The sequence below is a fragment of the Lutjanus erythropterus genome, chromosome 12 (assembly GCF_056507025.1).
Source record: "Lutjanus erythropterus isolate fLutEry1 chromosome 12, fLutEry1.hap2, whole genome shotgun sequence".
NCBI lineage: Eukaryota > Metazoa > Chordata > Actinopteri > Lutjaniformes > Lutjanidae > Lutjanus > Lutjanus erythropterus.
This window is the reverse complement of record NC_139328.1, coordinates 16,770,345-16,785,892: the sequence shown is the minus strand read 5'-3', so window position 1 is coordinate 16,785,892 and position 15,548 is coordinate 16,770,345. Positions and strand designations below refer to the sequence as shown.

General features: G+C 37.7%; 1 protein-coding gene across 2 annotated transcripts in view; it reads right to left on the bottom strand.

The window, feature by feature from the left end:
* Positions 1-866: 866 nt before the first annotated feature.
* glis1a (GLIS family zinc finger 1a) overlaps positions 867-15,548 on the bottom strand; it is a 63,595-nt gene continuing 48,913 nt past the window's right edge. The window contains exons 5-11 of one of the 2 annotated variants that reach the window (XM_084733157.1): positions 14,893-15,001; positions 14,547-14,704; positions 14,185-14,227; positions 12,284-12,440; positions 1,857-1,972; positions 1,648-1,746; positions 867-1,173 (exon numbers count right to left, since the gene is read on the bottom strand). In XM_084733157.1, the coding sequence (XP_084589283.1) occupies positions 1,031-1,173; positions 1,648-1,746; positions 1,857-1,972; positions 12,284-12,440; positions 14,185-14,227; positions 14,547-14,704; positions 14,893-15,001 (825 nt within the window). In that variant the 3' untranslated portion in view covers positions 867-1,030. The remainder of the gene's footprint in view (positions 1,174-1,647; positions 1,747-1,856; positions 1,973-12,283; positions 12,441-14,184; positions 14,228-14,546; positions 14,705-14,892; positions 15,002-15,548) is intronic. The other variant, XM_084733156.1, reaches the window with a different exon arrangement.

Below are 15,548 nucleotides of genomic sequence, written 5' to 3'. Positions count from 1 at the left end.
TTATATCTTGTTTATTTAATCCACACAAATCTAGAAGTGTTTTATGGTAGGTTATGTACCGGCCTATTTCTTGGCTGGGTGCAGTAACTTCCTGGAGTTATCATGGTGCTGCACATAACATAACAACATATGACCGTAACAACATGTAATATCCATATAGACACTGTCTTTTGTACAAATTAGACAAATGAGATATAACATGTTAAATTGAGGTGAACAGTTGCTGGTTGGTGGATTTTTTTTTTTAACCCTAGACAGAGCCAGGCTCCAGTCTGTGCAAAGCTAAGATAACTGTCTTAGCTGACATGACCTCCTGATGTAACTCTCATAAACAAAATAAGCACTTCTACCCAAAATGTTGAACTATTCCTTGCTCTATTGCTTGCATAATGGTTCCCAACATTTTATAAAATGATGCTTCTTACCCCAAAAAAGATAAAACTCAAAAAACAACAATCAGAGATAAGTCAAACGAAACTTAATATAATTTGTGATGCAGGACTGTGCTGTTTTGTTCTTTGGTATCTTGGTAACAGATTTATTCATTTACCCTACTGTGGGAACCACTACATTACAATAATTATTGCTGTTGTAAGATTTTCTGGAGGCAGAATTTAAGTTACTGGTTGAGTTTAACTTAAGTGGCAGAGCCAGAGAGTCAGCTTTCTGACTTTCTGAATAGATAAAACCAGCAAATAAAGCTCATAGCTCCTTCTATCCAGATCACAAATGCTGTGGTCATCTCTGAATAAAAAAGTCACTGCTATTTACATTCATACGTTGACCAGACTTCCTCTTTGGTCGTTCTCATTTGCCAGTTTGCCCACAGCTCTGCCTTTAATCAATTTTGCACTTTGGTTTAAAACTCCCGCTGATGGATTTTTCACATCGGACAATTCTGACAACCCCAGCCTTGAATATACAGTATATTGTTGTTGAGATTGTCTGCCACCACACATCATACATGTTGCATTTTGTCCTTTGGAAGACAAAGTGATTCTGATTCAGTTTTTTTGGTTCCGGGTGGCCATCATGAGTCCAGGTAGATGGAGTAGATCTGGTTGAGGCAGCGGTCGACGCCTCCTGCCTGGAAGAGGAAGCTGTCGTCTGAGCACGGAGACATGGAGTAACCGCCCCCCGCCTGGCCCTGTAGGTCCTGCAACAAGTCAAACCCTGACAAGAGAAACGCAGATAATCAACATTATTTCACAGCATCACCTTTAGTTTCATGTGAGGGAGAGTGGGCCTGCGAGTATTTTCATAATTAATCTTTAATCATTACAATCGGTTAGCTATCTCATCCTGGGTTTTTAAAATAAAAAACTTTCCGGAATGATTGTTTCCCAATTAATGAATCAGTCTTTCAACCGAGTGACATTAGTTTTGATTAAAAATAGCCAGACACAGAGTACAAATCTGAATTAAGCAGACTGAATAATATTCAAAGCACTGATAAAGCCAGTCAAGTTAAGAAAATGTATGATGGGAATTTAACAGGCTGATATTAATAGAAACAAAGTCTGCGCATGTTGCTTGCCTACTTCTTAAAGGGATAAGTAAGAGGGATAAGAGTATTTGAAGTGGGGTTGTATGAGGTTCCTGTCCTAGTCACTGTATTACCTTTACTATTCTTTATTGCTGTCTTACCTGTAGAATGAGAGGCAGCAGGATTTGTGAAGTAACTGGCTGGTTCAAAGTCTCCGTCACTGGCTGGTTGAACCACTTTCCCTTCTCCATACACACATCCTTGGAGACCCACAGAGGAAATGATGAATGTTGAGGACAACCGAAAACATGCAGAACACAGTGCGACATACTGATGATGTTAACAAATGTTCAGTGAACAGTTTCAGTACCTTGTTGCTGCGAGAATACTTGTTGGTGGTTGTAGGTTTTGTTGTAGCCCTGCAGCTGGACGTCCGCTCTGTCTGAGGAGGAGCTCACTGGGCTGAACAATGATGTTGGCCTGTTCCTGTTGGCAAAATAAGAACACATGGTTGAATTACTCAGTACCCCAACATGAACCTTTATGTGATATCTACAGTCATGATAAGACATTTAAGCTTAAAGCTCAAACAGGCAACACTGTTTTGGTATAATTGAGAAATAATTTTATAAAAACCTTTCATCATATTGTAAATCAGTTGTTCTGAGAGAGAACTAGACTTCTACACCTCCTCTATGGCTCTGTTTTCAGCATTTAGAGAATCTGCCCCGTGACGGTAAACTTAAACCAATCACAGGTCTTTTAGGACCTGGGGGACTTCTCCTACTAGTGCAGTTGTGCGTACACGTTCCCTCGGTGAGACGGAGTCAATGACGGAAACTACTGTAAGTCCTTATAAAATGGCATTATAGTAAATAGAAAAGAGCCTAATGAGCAACATGCTCACTCGGTTACTTTTGAGTTCACCTTCAGTTGTTTTCAGTCACGTGTATTGTGGAGCTGTGCCGAGTGCCGAGAGGACCGGGCAGAGCTGAGACACAGAGCCGACAGACAGCTGCTCAGAGCCGCAGAGCTCTGCTGGAAAGGTTTCAAACTTTTGGTATTAAAAAGAGGATTTATCTTCACTCCTGCTTCAACCTTCTGCAGCAACAATGAAGAAATCATGGAACCGCTGACCAGCCAGAGGAGAGCTCAGAGTTTATTTTTTAAACTTTTGGGCTTAAAAAGTAGATTTATCTTCATGTTTGCTTGTAAACCTGTGTGCAGCGGCACCATGGAGGAGCTCACCGCGCTGTTTACAGGGTGAGTGAATGATACAATTACAGACACCTTGTTTTGGTTGGCCATGCGAGTCAAACCGTGTTGCTGCTGAATTGCATTCAGTGTTTCAGAAATTACTAGATTTTGACTGTTCATCATCCAATTTAAGTCTAAACTGCATTTGTGCCATATGAGCACAGAAAGTCTGACAGGCATAGCAACAGTTAGCCTTCTAAGGGCAGAGCCAGGCTAGCTGTTTCCCCTCATTTCCAGGCTTTGTGCTCAGCTAAGCTAGCTGGGTGCTGGCTGTATACCCTGACTATTGTTTTATATTTTTGTTTTTTGTATTTCTAATTATTTTATTTAATATCATAATTATTTATTTTATTCCTTTTCTTTTGCATTTTACTCTTGATCATTATTCAGTGTTATTTTATTAGCATTTTACTGTTTTACTATAATGATTTTACATTGTATAGTATTTCATATTTCATCTTTATTGTTATTGCTATTTTTATCACTTGTTTCATCTTTTTTTTTCTTATGTTTTTATTATTTAACCACCAATCCTTTAATGTTGTCTGAATCATTTAACTTTTGGGTTAGTCTCTAAATCCATTTTAACATCCCATGTTTTGTCAATTGAATTTGATTTGTTTGAAAAGGACTATATAAATAAAAATTTGATTGATTACAGTAATGTGTGTGGGGGTGTCTATCATCTCATCCAACTCTCAGCAAGAAAGCGAAAAAGCCAACTATCCATTTAAACACATTTTAAGAACAAACAAGACTACATTAAAAACTGACTGACAGATTTTATAATTTAACTTTCAAAGTTTAAAAGTCTTTTTTTTAAGTGGATGAAAGACAATGAAAGCTCTTGGACAACTGACATGTGACTGACAGATCTGCTTTATAATAATAATGCCATTGTTTTTTACTTTCTTCCAGCTGGCTTGAACTTCACTCCTGCTGAACTGCTCAAGGTTTCTGTCAGACAGAGATGACTTCAGTGTTTTTTAAACCTTATTAACCTCACCACAGATTTCTGAGCCAAGAACACTTACAGTAAAATGATGTTGGTGTCATAACCAAATTATTAGTAATGTGACAGCTGACCAGAAGAGCATACAATTTCAAAACAACTAATTTTGAAAGAAATATAATATCATCACATAAGCAGAGCTGGAACCACTTTTATAGTATTTTTTCAGTCACTCTTCTTACTTTTTGCATGTTTTTCTCTTATTTTTCAATAGATCTATCTCTGTTATATTCCTGCTATGTTGTTGTAAGTTTAAATTGTGTTGTTTCAGCTGTTTTTAACTTGTATTGTGTTATTTCAGCTTGTCTTAACTTGAATCTAACTCTGAATGAAACAGGCTTTGTAAGTAAAACTGTCTCGCCTGCTTACTTTTAAAGGGACAACTCACCCCCAAAATCAAAATTACATATTTTTGCTCTCACCAGTCATGCTGTTTATCTTTCTAGATTGTTTTGGTGTGAGTTGCAAGGTTTTGGAGATAGCAGCCGTGCTATATTGTCAGACATCACTCCAGCTGGTGTCTCCAAAACTCTGCAACTAACACCAAAAAATATAGATGAATAAACAGCACTACGGGGCAGAGGAAAAATATGTATTTTTGATTTTGGGGTGGACTGATGCTGTAAGTATGTATTTGACCAAAGTTTAAGACAAACCTCTGATCAAATCAAGCCTAGCAAGTATTTTTCAGTCATTCTTGCTGACAACCATTAGCTGGCAGCAGCTGTGTTATGAGACACAAACATGTAAATACTTAAAATCGAGTACAAACAGTACAGTTTATATAAGGAAGCGTTTCCACCTCAAGGGGGTAATGTAGGCGGGTTTTGTGTGGAGCTGTATCCAACGCTTCGCTGCAAGAATGTGCTGACTGTGCACAAACACTCTGACTCAACATGGAAACGAATGAGTCAGTGGAGCCAAGTCGACAAGAAGAAAGAAAGGCAGCTGAATATCTCTCCAAGGAGATATGCAGCTGAAAGCCCCCCCAATATGGTATTTGGACCCCCTCCTCCTCCTTCAAAGAGCTCGCTCTCAGCATTTCATGTGGCCTGAGAACTCTCCAGGATGATGTACTGTAGCATATTGGTCCCCAGAGAGCCAAATGGCCTTGGTTTCTGCTGGAAGGGTTTTAGTGGGCTTCATAAACAAGCCAGTCCTTGTCAGAGATACTGATGGCTGCTGGCCCAAGCAACTTCTATATTCGCATCTGACCAGCTATAAAAAAAGGAAATGTTTGGAGATTTCTTTACATATCTATCATTTATCATCCGCGGGTCTCTTTATTACCCATTTCCCATGTCAAATGCTATTACATTTAATTTAACAGTCTCTGCTTTCAGCAATAAAAGCCAAAATTAATCAGAAGGACTTTTTGAAACCCAAACTGATATAACTTACAGATGGCTGTGGCTTCCCAAGGTAATAAAGACCAGCCTTTGTATAAGATTATGTAAACAAAGTGGGCTTTGATATAGTACGACTATTGAAGTGAACGTGCCGCGATGACTGCGAGCCCCAAGAATTCAACACTTCTCTGGATTCCCCTCAGTGGCCCCACAACCATCAGAGCTGACCTTAACTATAAACAACCGCGTCTGCTCCACGGCTTACATTCTTGCGACGCTGCAACAACATAGCTGAGATGTCTGAGCCGTGCCGTGCGCGGCCCTGCTGGGTCGATCTGTCTGTTTGTGGCCGCTGTGCCCAAACTTCTCATATGCATGAGCTTAACGGAGAGTCCACGCCGGAGGGAGCGGCTGTCAGCACAACCTCAGGAAACTGTTTCTGTGATCATATTTTACCGGCTAAACCCTTTCATCGCTCACTTTTTTTTTCCTCTATCAAACTAACTACAGCCAGCTGCCCTCCTTATATCTGGAATGAAAAGAATCCTGCTTGCAGAATTTAAGCTCTCTGTTTAAATGCACATTAGGGCTGCCCCTATTAGTCAACTAAACCATTAGCCAGTGAGAATAGTCTTAGTCAACCATGTTTATATTCATTTGCTAGTCACAGAATAAAAAAACCCACCTCAAGTCCCATTTGGGAGCTGCACCTTGCTGTTTATCCCCAGGGATTGTTGCAAGACGGATCTTTTCTCGTGTAACACTGTAGTCACTGTAGCTAACTATGTCATAGCTGACATTAGCTAGTAAGCTAATAATGCACATATTACTGTATGCAACCCTGCATTAATCATAGACTTACTATAGAACTGGATAGGGCTCAGCACTGCCACCAATTTTTTCCACTGGCCACTTGTAGTATTGCTGCGAATATCCCCCAACAGCCCAAAAACCATTTTTCACCGTAGAGCACCATTATAAAGGAGACGTCTGTAAAACTGTTGACAGGACACCTCGAAGTGCGAACAAGGTCAGTTATGATGCTTTCTATTATGAATTTTTGATCCATGGAGTTTTTATATCTGTGAAACTTTCCTTGTGCTGAAAATAGCAATTTTAAACATCTGTGACATCTCCACAAGGTAAAGTCTACGGGCTGAACAGGAACTCGTGGGAAGGGGGAAGGGGGGAAACACTACTGCACGTATTCAGTGGACCATATAATAAGGAAGTAAAGCAACTCTCATCATGCAGCTAAATACGCTGATACGTCAGCAGTTTCGTGACTCGTAAAATTAGCTTTTAAATTGATAGACATTATAAGTGTAAATAATGACACAATTCAAATGGAAGAAAAAAGAAATTATCTCGCTTCTGACTATCATTAATATTTTCCAAAGTTAGGCCTCATGGTGGGGAAGGGGAGGGACTTCGACTTTCCTGTCAGTCTCTGAGGCTGTGTTCGCTCTGTGAAAGTTCAGATCTGCTGCCAGCTAATGGCAGCTGACAGTTACTAACTTCTCGAGCAACAAGCAAGCTAAAGTGAAGGCTGCATGTCCATCAGGAAAGCTCTGCAATTAAATAACCAAGAGTGGAGGCTGAGCAGCTGGAGGACATCACAGAGGAAACCAGAAAATATTTCCATATAATGGTAGGGAATCTGCCAAATCAATATCATTTCCTCACTTCATGATTGATCAGCGACTGAAAAGACAATGAAGAGTGAAAACCCGGAAAGACATTCGTCCCCATTTCAAGCTAAAATAATATATTTGATAAACCTTTAGCTAATGTGAGACAACAGCTGGTGTTAGCATTCAAACACTTCGTAGCTAATGTTACTGACATCATTATTGGCACACAAAACACACTCTCATAAAGGGCTTGTTACATGTAACTTTTGTGTTAAAAATTTGGGTGAAAATCTGTATGAAGCATAAACAATGTATGTGATCTAGTGATCATAATGTCATATAATGCTACAAACTGAACAGCAAGACAGTTAACACTAACATACACTGCAAGCTTGATTATTTCCAGTGTGTTTTACTTCTAGGCTTAATGTTAAATAAACGTGTTCATAAATGCATTGATATTTCAGAATTAATGTCTGTATACAATGCAATAGAAAATATTGTATTGTATGACACTATCAAACAGTAACATTAACTGAGAAGTGGCTGAATGCTAATATTAGCTAAAGTACTAATAGGTTATCAGATTTGCTATTTTATCTTGAAATATGTTCCTCAAGATTTTTACTATCCACCGTCCTTGAGTTACTGATCAATCTGGAAGCGACAAAATGATAACAACTTCTTAGATTATCTACATTTATACAACTTGTGACCTGGAAAACAGCAGGACAACATCTGAGCTTCTTAGACATTGATTTTGACATCAGGGGAAGAGTAATAGCAGCACACTTGGACAGGATCAGGGGAGGAGATGAGTAGGTTTACCAAAGATGCTATCTTGCAGATGCCAAAGTGATCTGTTTTCCGTTTCTGGCAGAGGAAAACATGCTAAATTATATCTGTGATATAGATTAACTAGATCTCATAGGATCATGTTGAATGTTTATATTACAGGCTGAGATTTAATGTGATCTAAGTGCTACCAATCAAGCACTTAGAGAAACTAGAGAAGACTTATTGCATGTTAGAGATACGGTAAATACAAGAATGTGTGGACATGTCAAACATTTCAGTTAAACTGGCCATTTGGATCCGATGTCAGTCGGAGCTTCTGCAAAGTAAACTTCATTACCGCTCTTTCCTTCAAATTGTATAAAAGTGTTTCTGTGTGAGAGCCATCCTGGTTAGTGTGCCTGTATCTGATGGACACGCTGCTCCAAAAAGCCAATCCAGCCTCCCACCCCTCGACCGCAAAACACACAAACACTGCACATCACAAATACCCGCTGATGGACAGGCCTTACCCCGGGCCTCTGAATCCCTCGAGTATTAAATAATTAAAAGAAGTCGAAATGGCTCGTCTCAGCCAGAGTAAACACGCGCCTGGCTATGAGGTCAGAGCTTGATGCCGGCTGTGCCGTGAAGCAAAGATAATTTACTTTCACGTGTTTAACGTCTCGCTAAGTCATTTGGGGGAAAAACAAGTGCTTGTCTGGTATTGGCTTTGGCAGGCCGTCGTGTACTGCGGGCACCAGTGGGATTCTATGACATCCTCAGTCTCTATAAAGAGACGTCAATGGACAGATTGTGCAGAGCTTCATGGAGGCTCTGGCTGCAAACTTTTAAGGAGATGGAGGGTGAGAGTTATGTTATATATGAACACACAGACACCCAAAATCGTACCTGGAAGAACTTGTGGTTTATTAAAATATTTATATTTATATGAAAGGATTTGCCCTGTGATCTCCAGATAACTTCAAATTAGAACTGCAACAGTTAATCTATTAATCGTTGATCGAAAGAAAATTAGTCACCAAATATTTTGATAATGGATTAAGTGTTTCCTTCATTTTTAAATAATGTAAAACATTTGTTTGTTTCAGCTTTTTAAATGTGAGAATTTGCTGCTTTTGTTTGTCATTTATGACAGTAAATGAAGAGTCTTTGCCTTTTAGTGTGTTGGATGGACAAAAGAAGACATTTGGACTCTGGAAAATTGTGATAAGTATTTCCCTCACTTTCATTTTTTTTACATTTTGTAGACTAATCGATTTACATTTTATAGACTAAACAATTAATTGATTAATTGTCAAAATAGTCAGCAAATTAATCAATAATGAAAATAATCATTAGTTGCAGCCCTACATCAAACTGGACACCTAAACATGATCTTCACAAATGAAGAAATCCAGGTGAATACCTGCAACAGGTGAAGTGAATACTTAATTTATCTTGATCTAACTTTCAGGTCCACACATATACATTTTCGATGTACTACAGTTTTATTATTACTAGTGCGACAACAACTTTTTTAAATGATGGATTTGTGTTCAGAAAGGAAAAAAAAATATTAACACATCTACTAAGATCTAAAGGACATTTGAAAAAAACACATGGACAAATTTAAGTATAATATGTGCAATTTACATTTTGCTAATTTAAAGGATTTTAAATTGGGATGATAATATTAAATCCTTAATTTCAAAGACTGAAAAAAAGTTTTGTTAGTTTTGAACTATAAAACACATGTTGGGGTAATTTTGCAATGATTCAAAACTTTTTGAATCAAATAAACGTAATATTAATTCAGTTGTATTAGAGTACATATGTTCAATAAGCTTGTCACACAGACAGACATTTAGCACATATTGTTACATACTGTAGAACATTACAATTTATTAACTTTAGCTAATTTAATCCTAACCTTCATCATGGTTTACAGTGTTTTTAATATTGTGAAAACAAACAACCATGACATCTCTTAAAGTGTTTTAGAGACACACAGCATTTTTTTTATATGTTTTCTTCACACTAAAAAAGATGGATCTCAGCAGAGTTTTAACTCTCACACGATGCACAAATGTTGCGAACACATAAAACTTACACATTTACATTAAGTTGATGAGGAAAGATTAGTTGATTCCACTAAATTCCTGTATGATTTACAGTGTGCCTTTGTATCAAGGCAGCTTTCCATTAATGTATTTTTGTTTGTTCATCTGAGTGCACTTTATATAAATTTTAAAAATCACAGCCTTTACAAGAACATTGTAATCCAAGAAATGGTCAGACAGAATTTACAAAACACTGCACACATATACTGTAGTGTTAAACTGAATAATAATATGATGCAGTTTCATTACAACATCCTCTTGTAATTTAAAATTTTTAGCACAAAGTTCACCAACTGGAAATTGACTGCAGCATGAAAGGCATGAGATGAGGCAGAAAGTTTCAGCAGTTGGTTCAAAGCTGTAAAATAAACCTGATTTTCCAGTAATTAGACAGAGGTTTTTGTCATACTGCTGTTTTCAAGGTCAATAATACACCTTCGAGCTTATAGGTTTGGATTTGTGCTCAGACAGAGAAAAAAAAACATCTTAACTCTCCTCTTAAGTCCTCCGCCAAGACCTAAAGCCCATTTGAAAACAACTTGTGCAAATACTGGACAATGTCATGCGAAACTATCTGCATTAAATGTGAAGATTTTATATCATTTATTGAACCACAAAAATGTTATTCTGGCCCTTATCAACTCTCTTTTATCAGACAGTCTGTCTTTGTTGTTACTGCTGTGCCAATAAAAGTTAGTTTATGGGCAATTCTTCAATGACCAATGATTTGAGGCCATATTGTCCAGAAACTGCAGCCCTGGAGGCTGTCAGCTGTATCTTTTTAGTCTCACTTCTACTTTTATACTGGGCTAGACAAAATTTGTCTCAGTTTACAGTACACATAAGTTCTGTGGCCTCCAAGTACCCAATCAGTGCAACCGCAAAGCCATAACTCCATCTCTGGTGATAATGTTTCTGGTTTATTCAAGAATGCATAAGCTCACATCTCTCTCCCTGTTTATAGGCATGTGCTTTCCAGACAAGAGAGAGGCCAAGTAAAGTGACTGTGAAACCGTCAGAGTCATGATGGCTGTGTATCCGAGGTTCAAACACGATGCCTAGGCAGAGTAAACATATTGTTTACTCAAGCAGAAGTAAAGATAATTGTGTTAAAAAGGTAAAAGTAGAAGTACTGATTCCACTTCTTTACTCAAGTAAAGGTGAAAAAGTTCAGGCTCTGAAATGTACTCAAAGTATAAAAGTACAAAAGCTGTCCTCTGAAGGACATTGAAGGACTACCTGGTGACTGTCCGTCTCTGTCTGTTTTGTCTTATTAATTTTTGTCTTTTTCATCTTGTTAAGACATTTCTTCTTATTGCATCTTTTTAGCCTTGCTATGTCTTTTTATTTCACTTTTGTCTTGTTATGACATTTACATCTTGTTACATGTTTCATGTCATTTTTGTCTTGTTTACGTTTTTTCATCTTATGTTTTTTTAAGTTGTTTTCATCTTGTTATACCTTTTTTGTCTTGTTACGACTTTTTGTCTCATTACATCTTCTATGTTATTTTTATTGGTTACGTTTTTTATGTTGTTTTCATCTTGTTTCGTCTTTTATGTTGTTTTTGTCTTGTTACGTCTTGTATGATATGCATTGATGGATAATCCAGAATTGTCTTCTCTATGTGTTATTATCTCATCCATTAAGTCCAAACATCAGTCTTGATGTTTGGAAGGCAGCGTGCAATGATGCAAAATTAAAATAATATCATAATATAATTCCCCGCAAATGCATTCAAACTAAAGTAACAAGCCTGTAAAATGTAAGGAGTAGATATTATAGATATTTGTGGTAAAATGTAGATACTAAAACTACAAAAATGTCAGAAAAATAAATTCTACTTAAGTATAGTAACAAAGTATTTGTCCTTTTTTTACTTCCCGCCTCTGTTTCTAGGTCTGACATACAGGGAGAAACTGCTCAGAGGTGTTGAGGTGTTGTTTTTAAAAATACTTGAATACACAGGAGATTTGTGAATAAAGATTTAAGGGTGAACAGCCAAAAATGCACATCTTTAGGAGCTGATTTCACATGCTGAGAGGAGCAGAAAACTGTGGTCAGCTTTCACTATTTTTATCTTCAGTACAAAATAGCTCTGGATGAGAAGTGCCAAATGCAAACGAAATCCCATTCAGTTCCATTGTATTGTGCTGGCAGCACAAGTCCCTGCAGCAGATAACTCAAAACCCTGCCAGACACCACGAGGAGTAAGTGGGAAAATATGTTTTTGTGTGATTTGGATGAACTGACCATTTAGGTTTGCCTCTGGGTACATCATTAAGTAAAATACCCAAGATATATTCCAAGAAACAAAAGCAATCTTATTTTTATTTTTTGTTTTTTTTGTTTTAATGGCTGTATGAAAAAATGTTTTTCCTTAATGGTGATGTCATTGTATGAAGCAATAAAACAAGTGCAAAACCCTGGCACAGAGAAGTCTAAATGGGAAAAATAAACAACTCTAACAACTACCGTTCAGTTTCCCATAGATGAGGAACTCAACATCTAATAACCAGTTTAGTGAAAGTGTGTAACTGCAGCGTTGCTGGAGAAGCCCATCTGTTTTGAACTCACTTTTCCCCGCATGAATAAATAAATAAATAACTTCATTGACTACTTACTACTTGCACTGCTCTTACACTCACCCGTCTCTCATGCTCCCTGGGCTTGTTAGCGAAGATATCGGGCTGTTGGCGTCAAAGTTTCCCTCTAAGCCTTGATACCTGGAGCAGCTGTCTGCTGATGGGGGCAGAAACTCTGAATTTCCCCTGTTGTGAATGGTGCTGCTGTTTGAATACACACCTGAAAGAGAGACACAGATTTATTAAATGTTTGTTCACTTTCCACCACTATACACAGGCTTGAAAGATATCTCTTTTGATGACGTTTGCATGACTAAAGAAAGCGTAGATTTTTTAACTGTTAAATCTAACTACCCCGTTTCAAAGGAAAATATCATGACGTCCAATTCGCTACAACAGCATATTCCACCTCTGTGCTGTCTGTCCCTGCTCCCTGTTCCAAACACTGAAATTAACACTAAAATAATGCTAAATACATTGAATTTCTTGCTACCATTGTTAGCTGTTTGTTTTTTGCTGAGGTAAACAAGCTAGGGCTACACCTAATCTTCTATAATTTGAATGCTCATTTACCTGTTTTTAAGTGATAATCTTACTGTTTCAACACTAATAGAAGCCTTTTTGACAAAGCTAACAGCTAACCGGCTAACTGCGCTAACAAGAAACAGAAGCTATTAACCATATTAACTTATTTTGGCAGAAATACAAGCATTTTAAACGCACATAGACTCAACTCAGTGGTTTGACAAATTTCTAATAAGAAGAAAGTCTGTCTGTCCTCATGCTCAGTTTGCTACAAACACCATTTTCACCAAAATATGGGTAAAAACAGCCATATGGATTGTCGCTAGCACAGTTAACTGTTTGTTCCCCAATCTTTTTGTTTAATTAATTTCTTCATTTGTATTATTTTAAGTAATCAATTTGTCATTTAGTCTATAAAATGTCAGAAGAGTGTGTTCATCAAAATCTCCTAAACACCATATAGGATAGATTGCTCGTTTTGTCAGACAAACTCGGAGTACTTTACAATGGTATGAAAAGGACCAAATCTAAAGAGCTTTATTATTGAAGTTGTAAAAATTATTCAACATGTCAGTTAATTTTCTGCTGTTTAACAAGTCTATTAATCAACTAATAATTTCAGCACTAGAAGTTATTTTGACAAAGCTAACAGCTAAGTGGCTAACTGTGCTAGCAAGAAACAGGAGCTACATTAAACGATATTTTAGTTTATTTTGGCAAAGATACGAGCATTTTAAACACGCTGACGTGGACAAAGGAGAAGTAGATGATGTATGAGTGTGAAGTTTACGGTAAGGAGAAAGTCATTAACATAAACAAGCTAGAACAGGCCTGTCTACCTATTTATCATTTTTTAAATATCAATTTATCATTTAGTCTAAGATGTCTGGTGTTAAAAATGTTCATCAAAAGTTCCTACATGCCAACTTGATGTCTTAAATTGCCTTTTTTGTTTGACCAACTGTCCAAAACCCCAAATTAATTTTACAGATTATTGTAACATGTCAGTTCATTTCTACTCACCACCAACTAGCTAACTGTTTCAGCACTAATAGCATTTTTTTTTTTGACAAAGCAAATGGCTAAGCAGCTAACTGCGCTAACAAGAACCAATTTCTAACCTAAACTTATCACTTATTTTGGAAAAAATACAAGCATTTTGTACACACTGAGCATACACATACACAGAAGAGAAGGAGATTGTGTTGGATGAGTGGTTTTAAGTTTCTATGGACATTTTATTCACAGTAAAATTGGGTTGGCAGTGAAATCCAGTGTAACAGTTCAAACCCAGGTTGACCACAGCTGCCGTTCCCTGTGGAGAAACAAGCTAAAAACTTTTCAGAGACACGTTCAAGCCTACAGGGGGTGACTGTTTGATACTAAGGCATAGTTTTTGGTGGCGTTCATTTAAAGCTGTAACACAAATACCTGCTTGCCATCAGCAGGGCTTTCAACACTTGGCTTTGAGTTTACGGGTAGCTGATGATGATTGCATGTGTCACCATAAATCCAGCATACATTAATGTGCACACACACAGGTATATACTTAACAGTCAGAAATTGGATTCAGGCTTTAACATTTGGCCATTTCTGATAAGGATAAAGACCTCTTGGGACATTTTCAAAATGAAACACTGACATGCTTGTTTCACTCTGAATAAACATAGCTGGTAGTGTGCCGTTTGAGGCTTTTCCCTCAAAGTCTTCTGGGTAAAACTGCAAGTAGTCTGAAGTAATAGACATGGACAGCTCTCCTGGACACTCTCCCCTCTCTTTTGCCAACTGAGCCTCAGTGTACCTGACAGTTTCTTGATCCCCGTTCAGCCATTGAAAGGGAAAGAAAAAGAGCTTGGCTGGAAAACTGGTTTGGAGAAGCTGAAGGACGGGCAGGGAGAGGGCCAACTTGCCCGCAGTCAGTGCCCGGTAATTGGACAAGGTAAACACTGGCATGATGAGCTATCATCGAAGGAATGGGAGAGGAGGGAGAGGAAAAGGAGCAAATGAGGCCATGGGAGAAAATGAAAGAGACAGCTTAACAGCCCAGGTGTTTCGGCAATTACCCCTTTCTTTGTTTCTACTCATTTCCACTGAGGTGTTGGAGGCTAAACGCAGATTTCCACTGCTACTGTTCCATCTGTGCATACCTGTGAAGTCATCTAAGTTCGGTAAAGGTGGGCTGTTTCCTTGGTGGAGGTGCTGCCTCGCCAGACAATCACTCAAAATGTCCGATTCCAGCATTGTGTGCACTTGAACCTGTTCAAACAGACAATATAACAGATATTTCTAATGGCAGTTCATGACAAAGGTTTGTTGTGGTGTATTTGGCAGAGGTGGCATAACACAAATTATTTACCCAAGTACAAGTACGGATACTTGTATGAAAAAAGACTAGAAGTAGAAGTACTGATTCAAAGTCTTTACTCAAGTGAAAATAGTGCAGGCTCTGAAATGTACTTAAAGTATAAAGGTAAAAAGTTGCATTTGAAAAACATTTGTCTGAGCAGTTTCTCTACAAAGCTAACTGAACAGCTGAGTCTCCCACTTTTGTCTCATTCATCTAGTTACATCGTGTTTTTGTTTTGTTTCATTACATCTTTTACGTTGTTTTTGTCTTGTTAAATCATTTTTGTTTTGATACATCTTGTATGTTGTTTTTGTCTTGTTACGTCTTCTAAGTTGTGTTTGTGTTGTTTGGTATTTGTAATTTATCATGTCTTTTTCATGCTGTTATGTCATTTTTGTCTGGTTACTTCTTTTTCTTTTTGTTATGTCATTTTTGTCTTGTTGATTAATTCTTTGT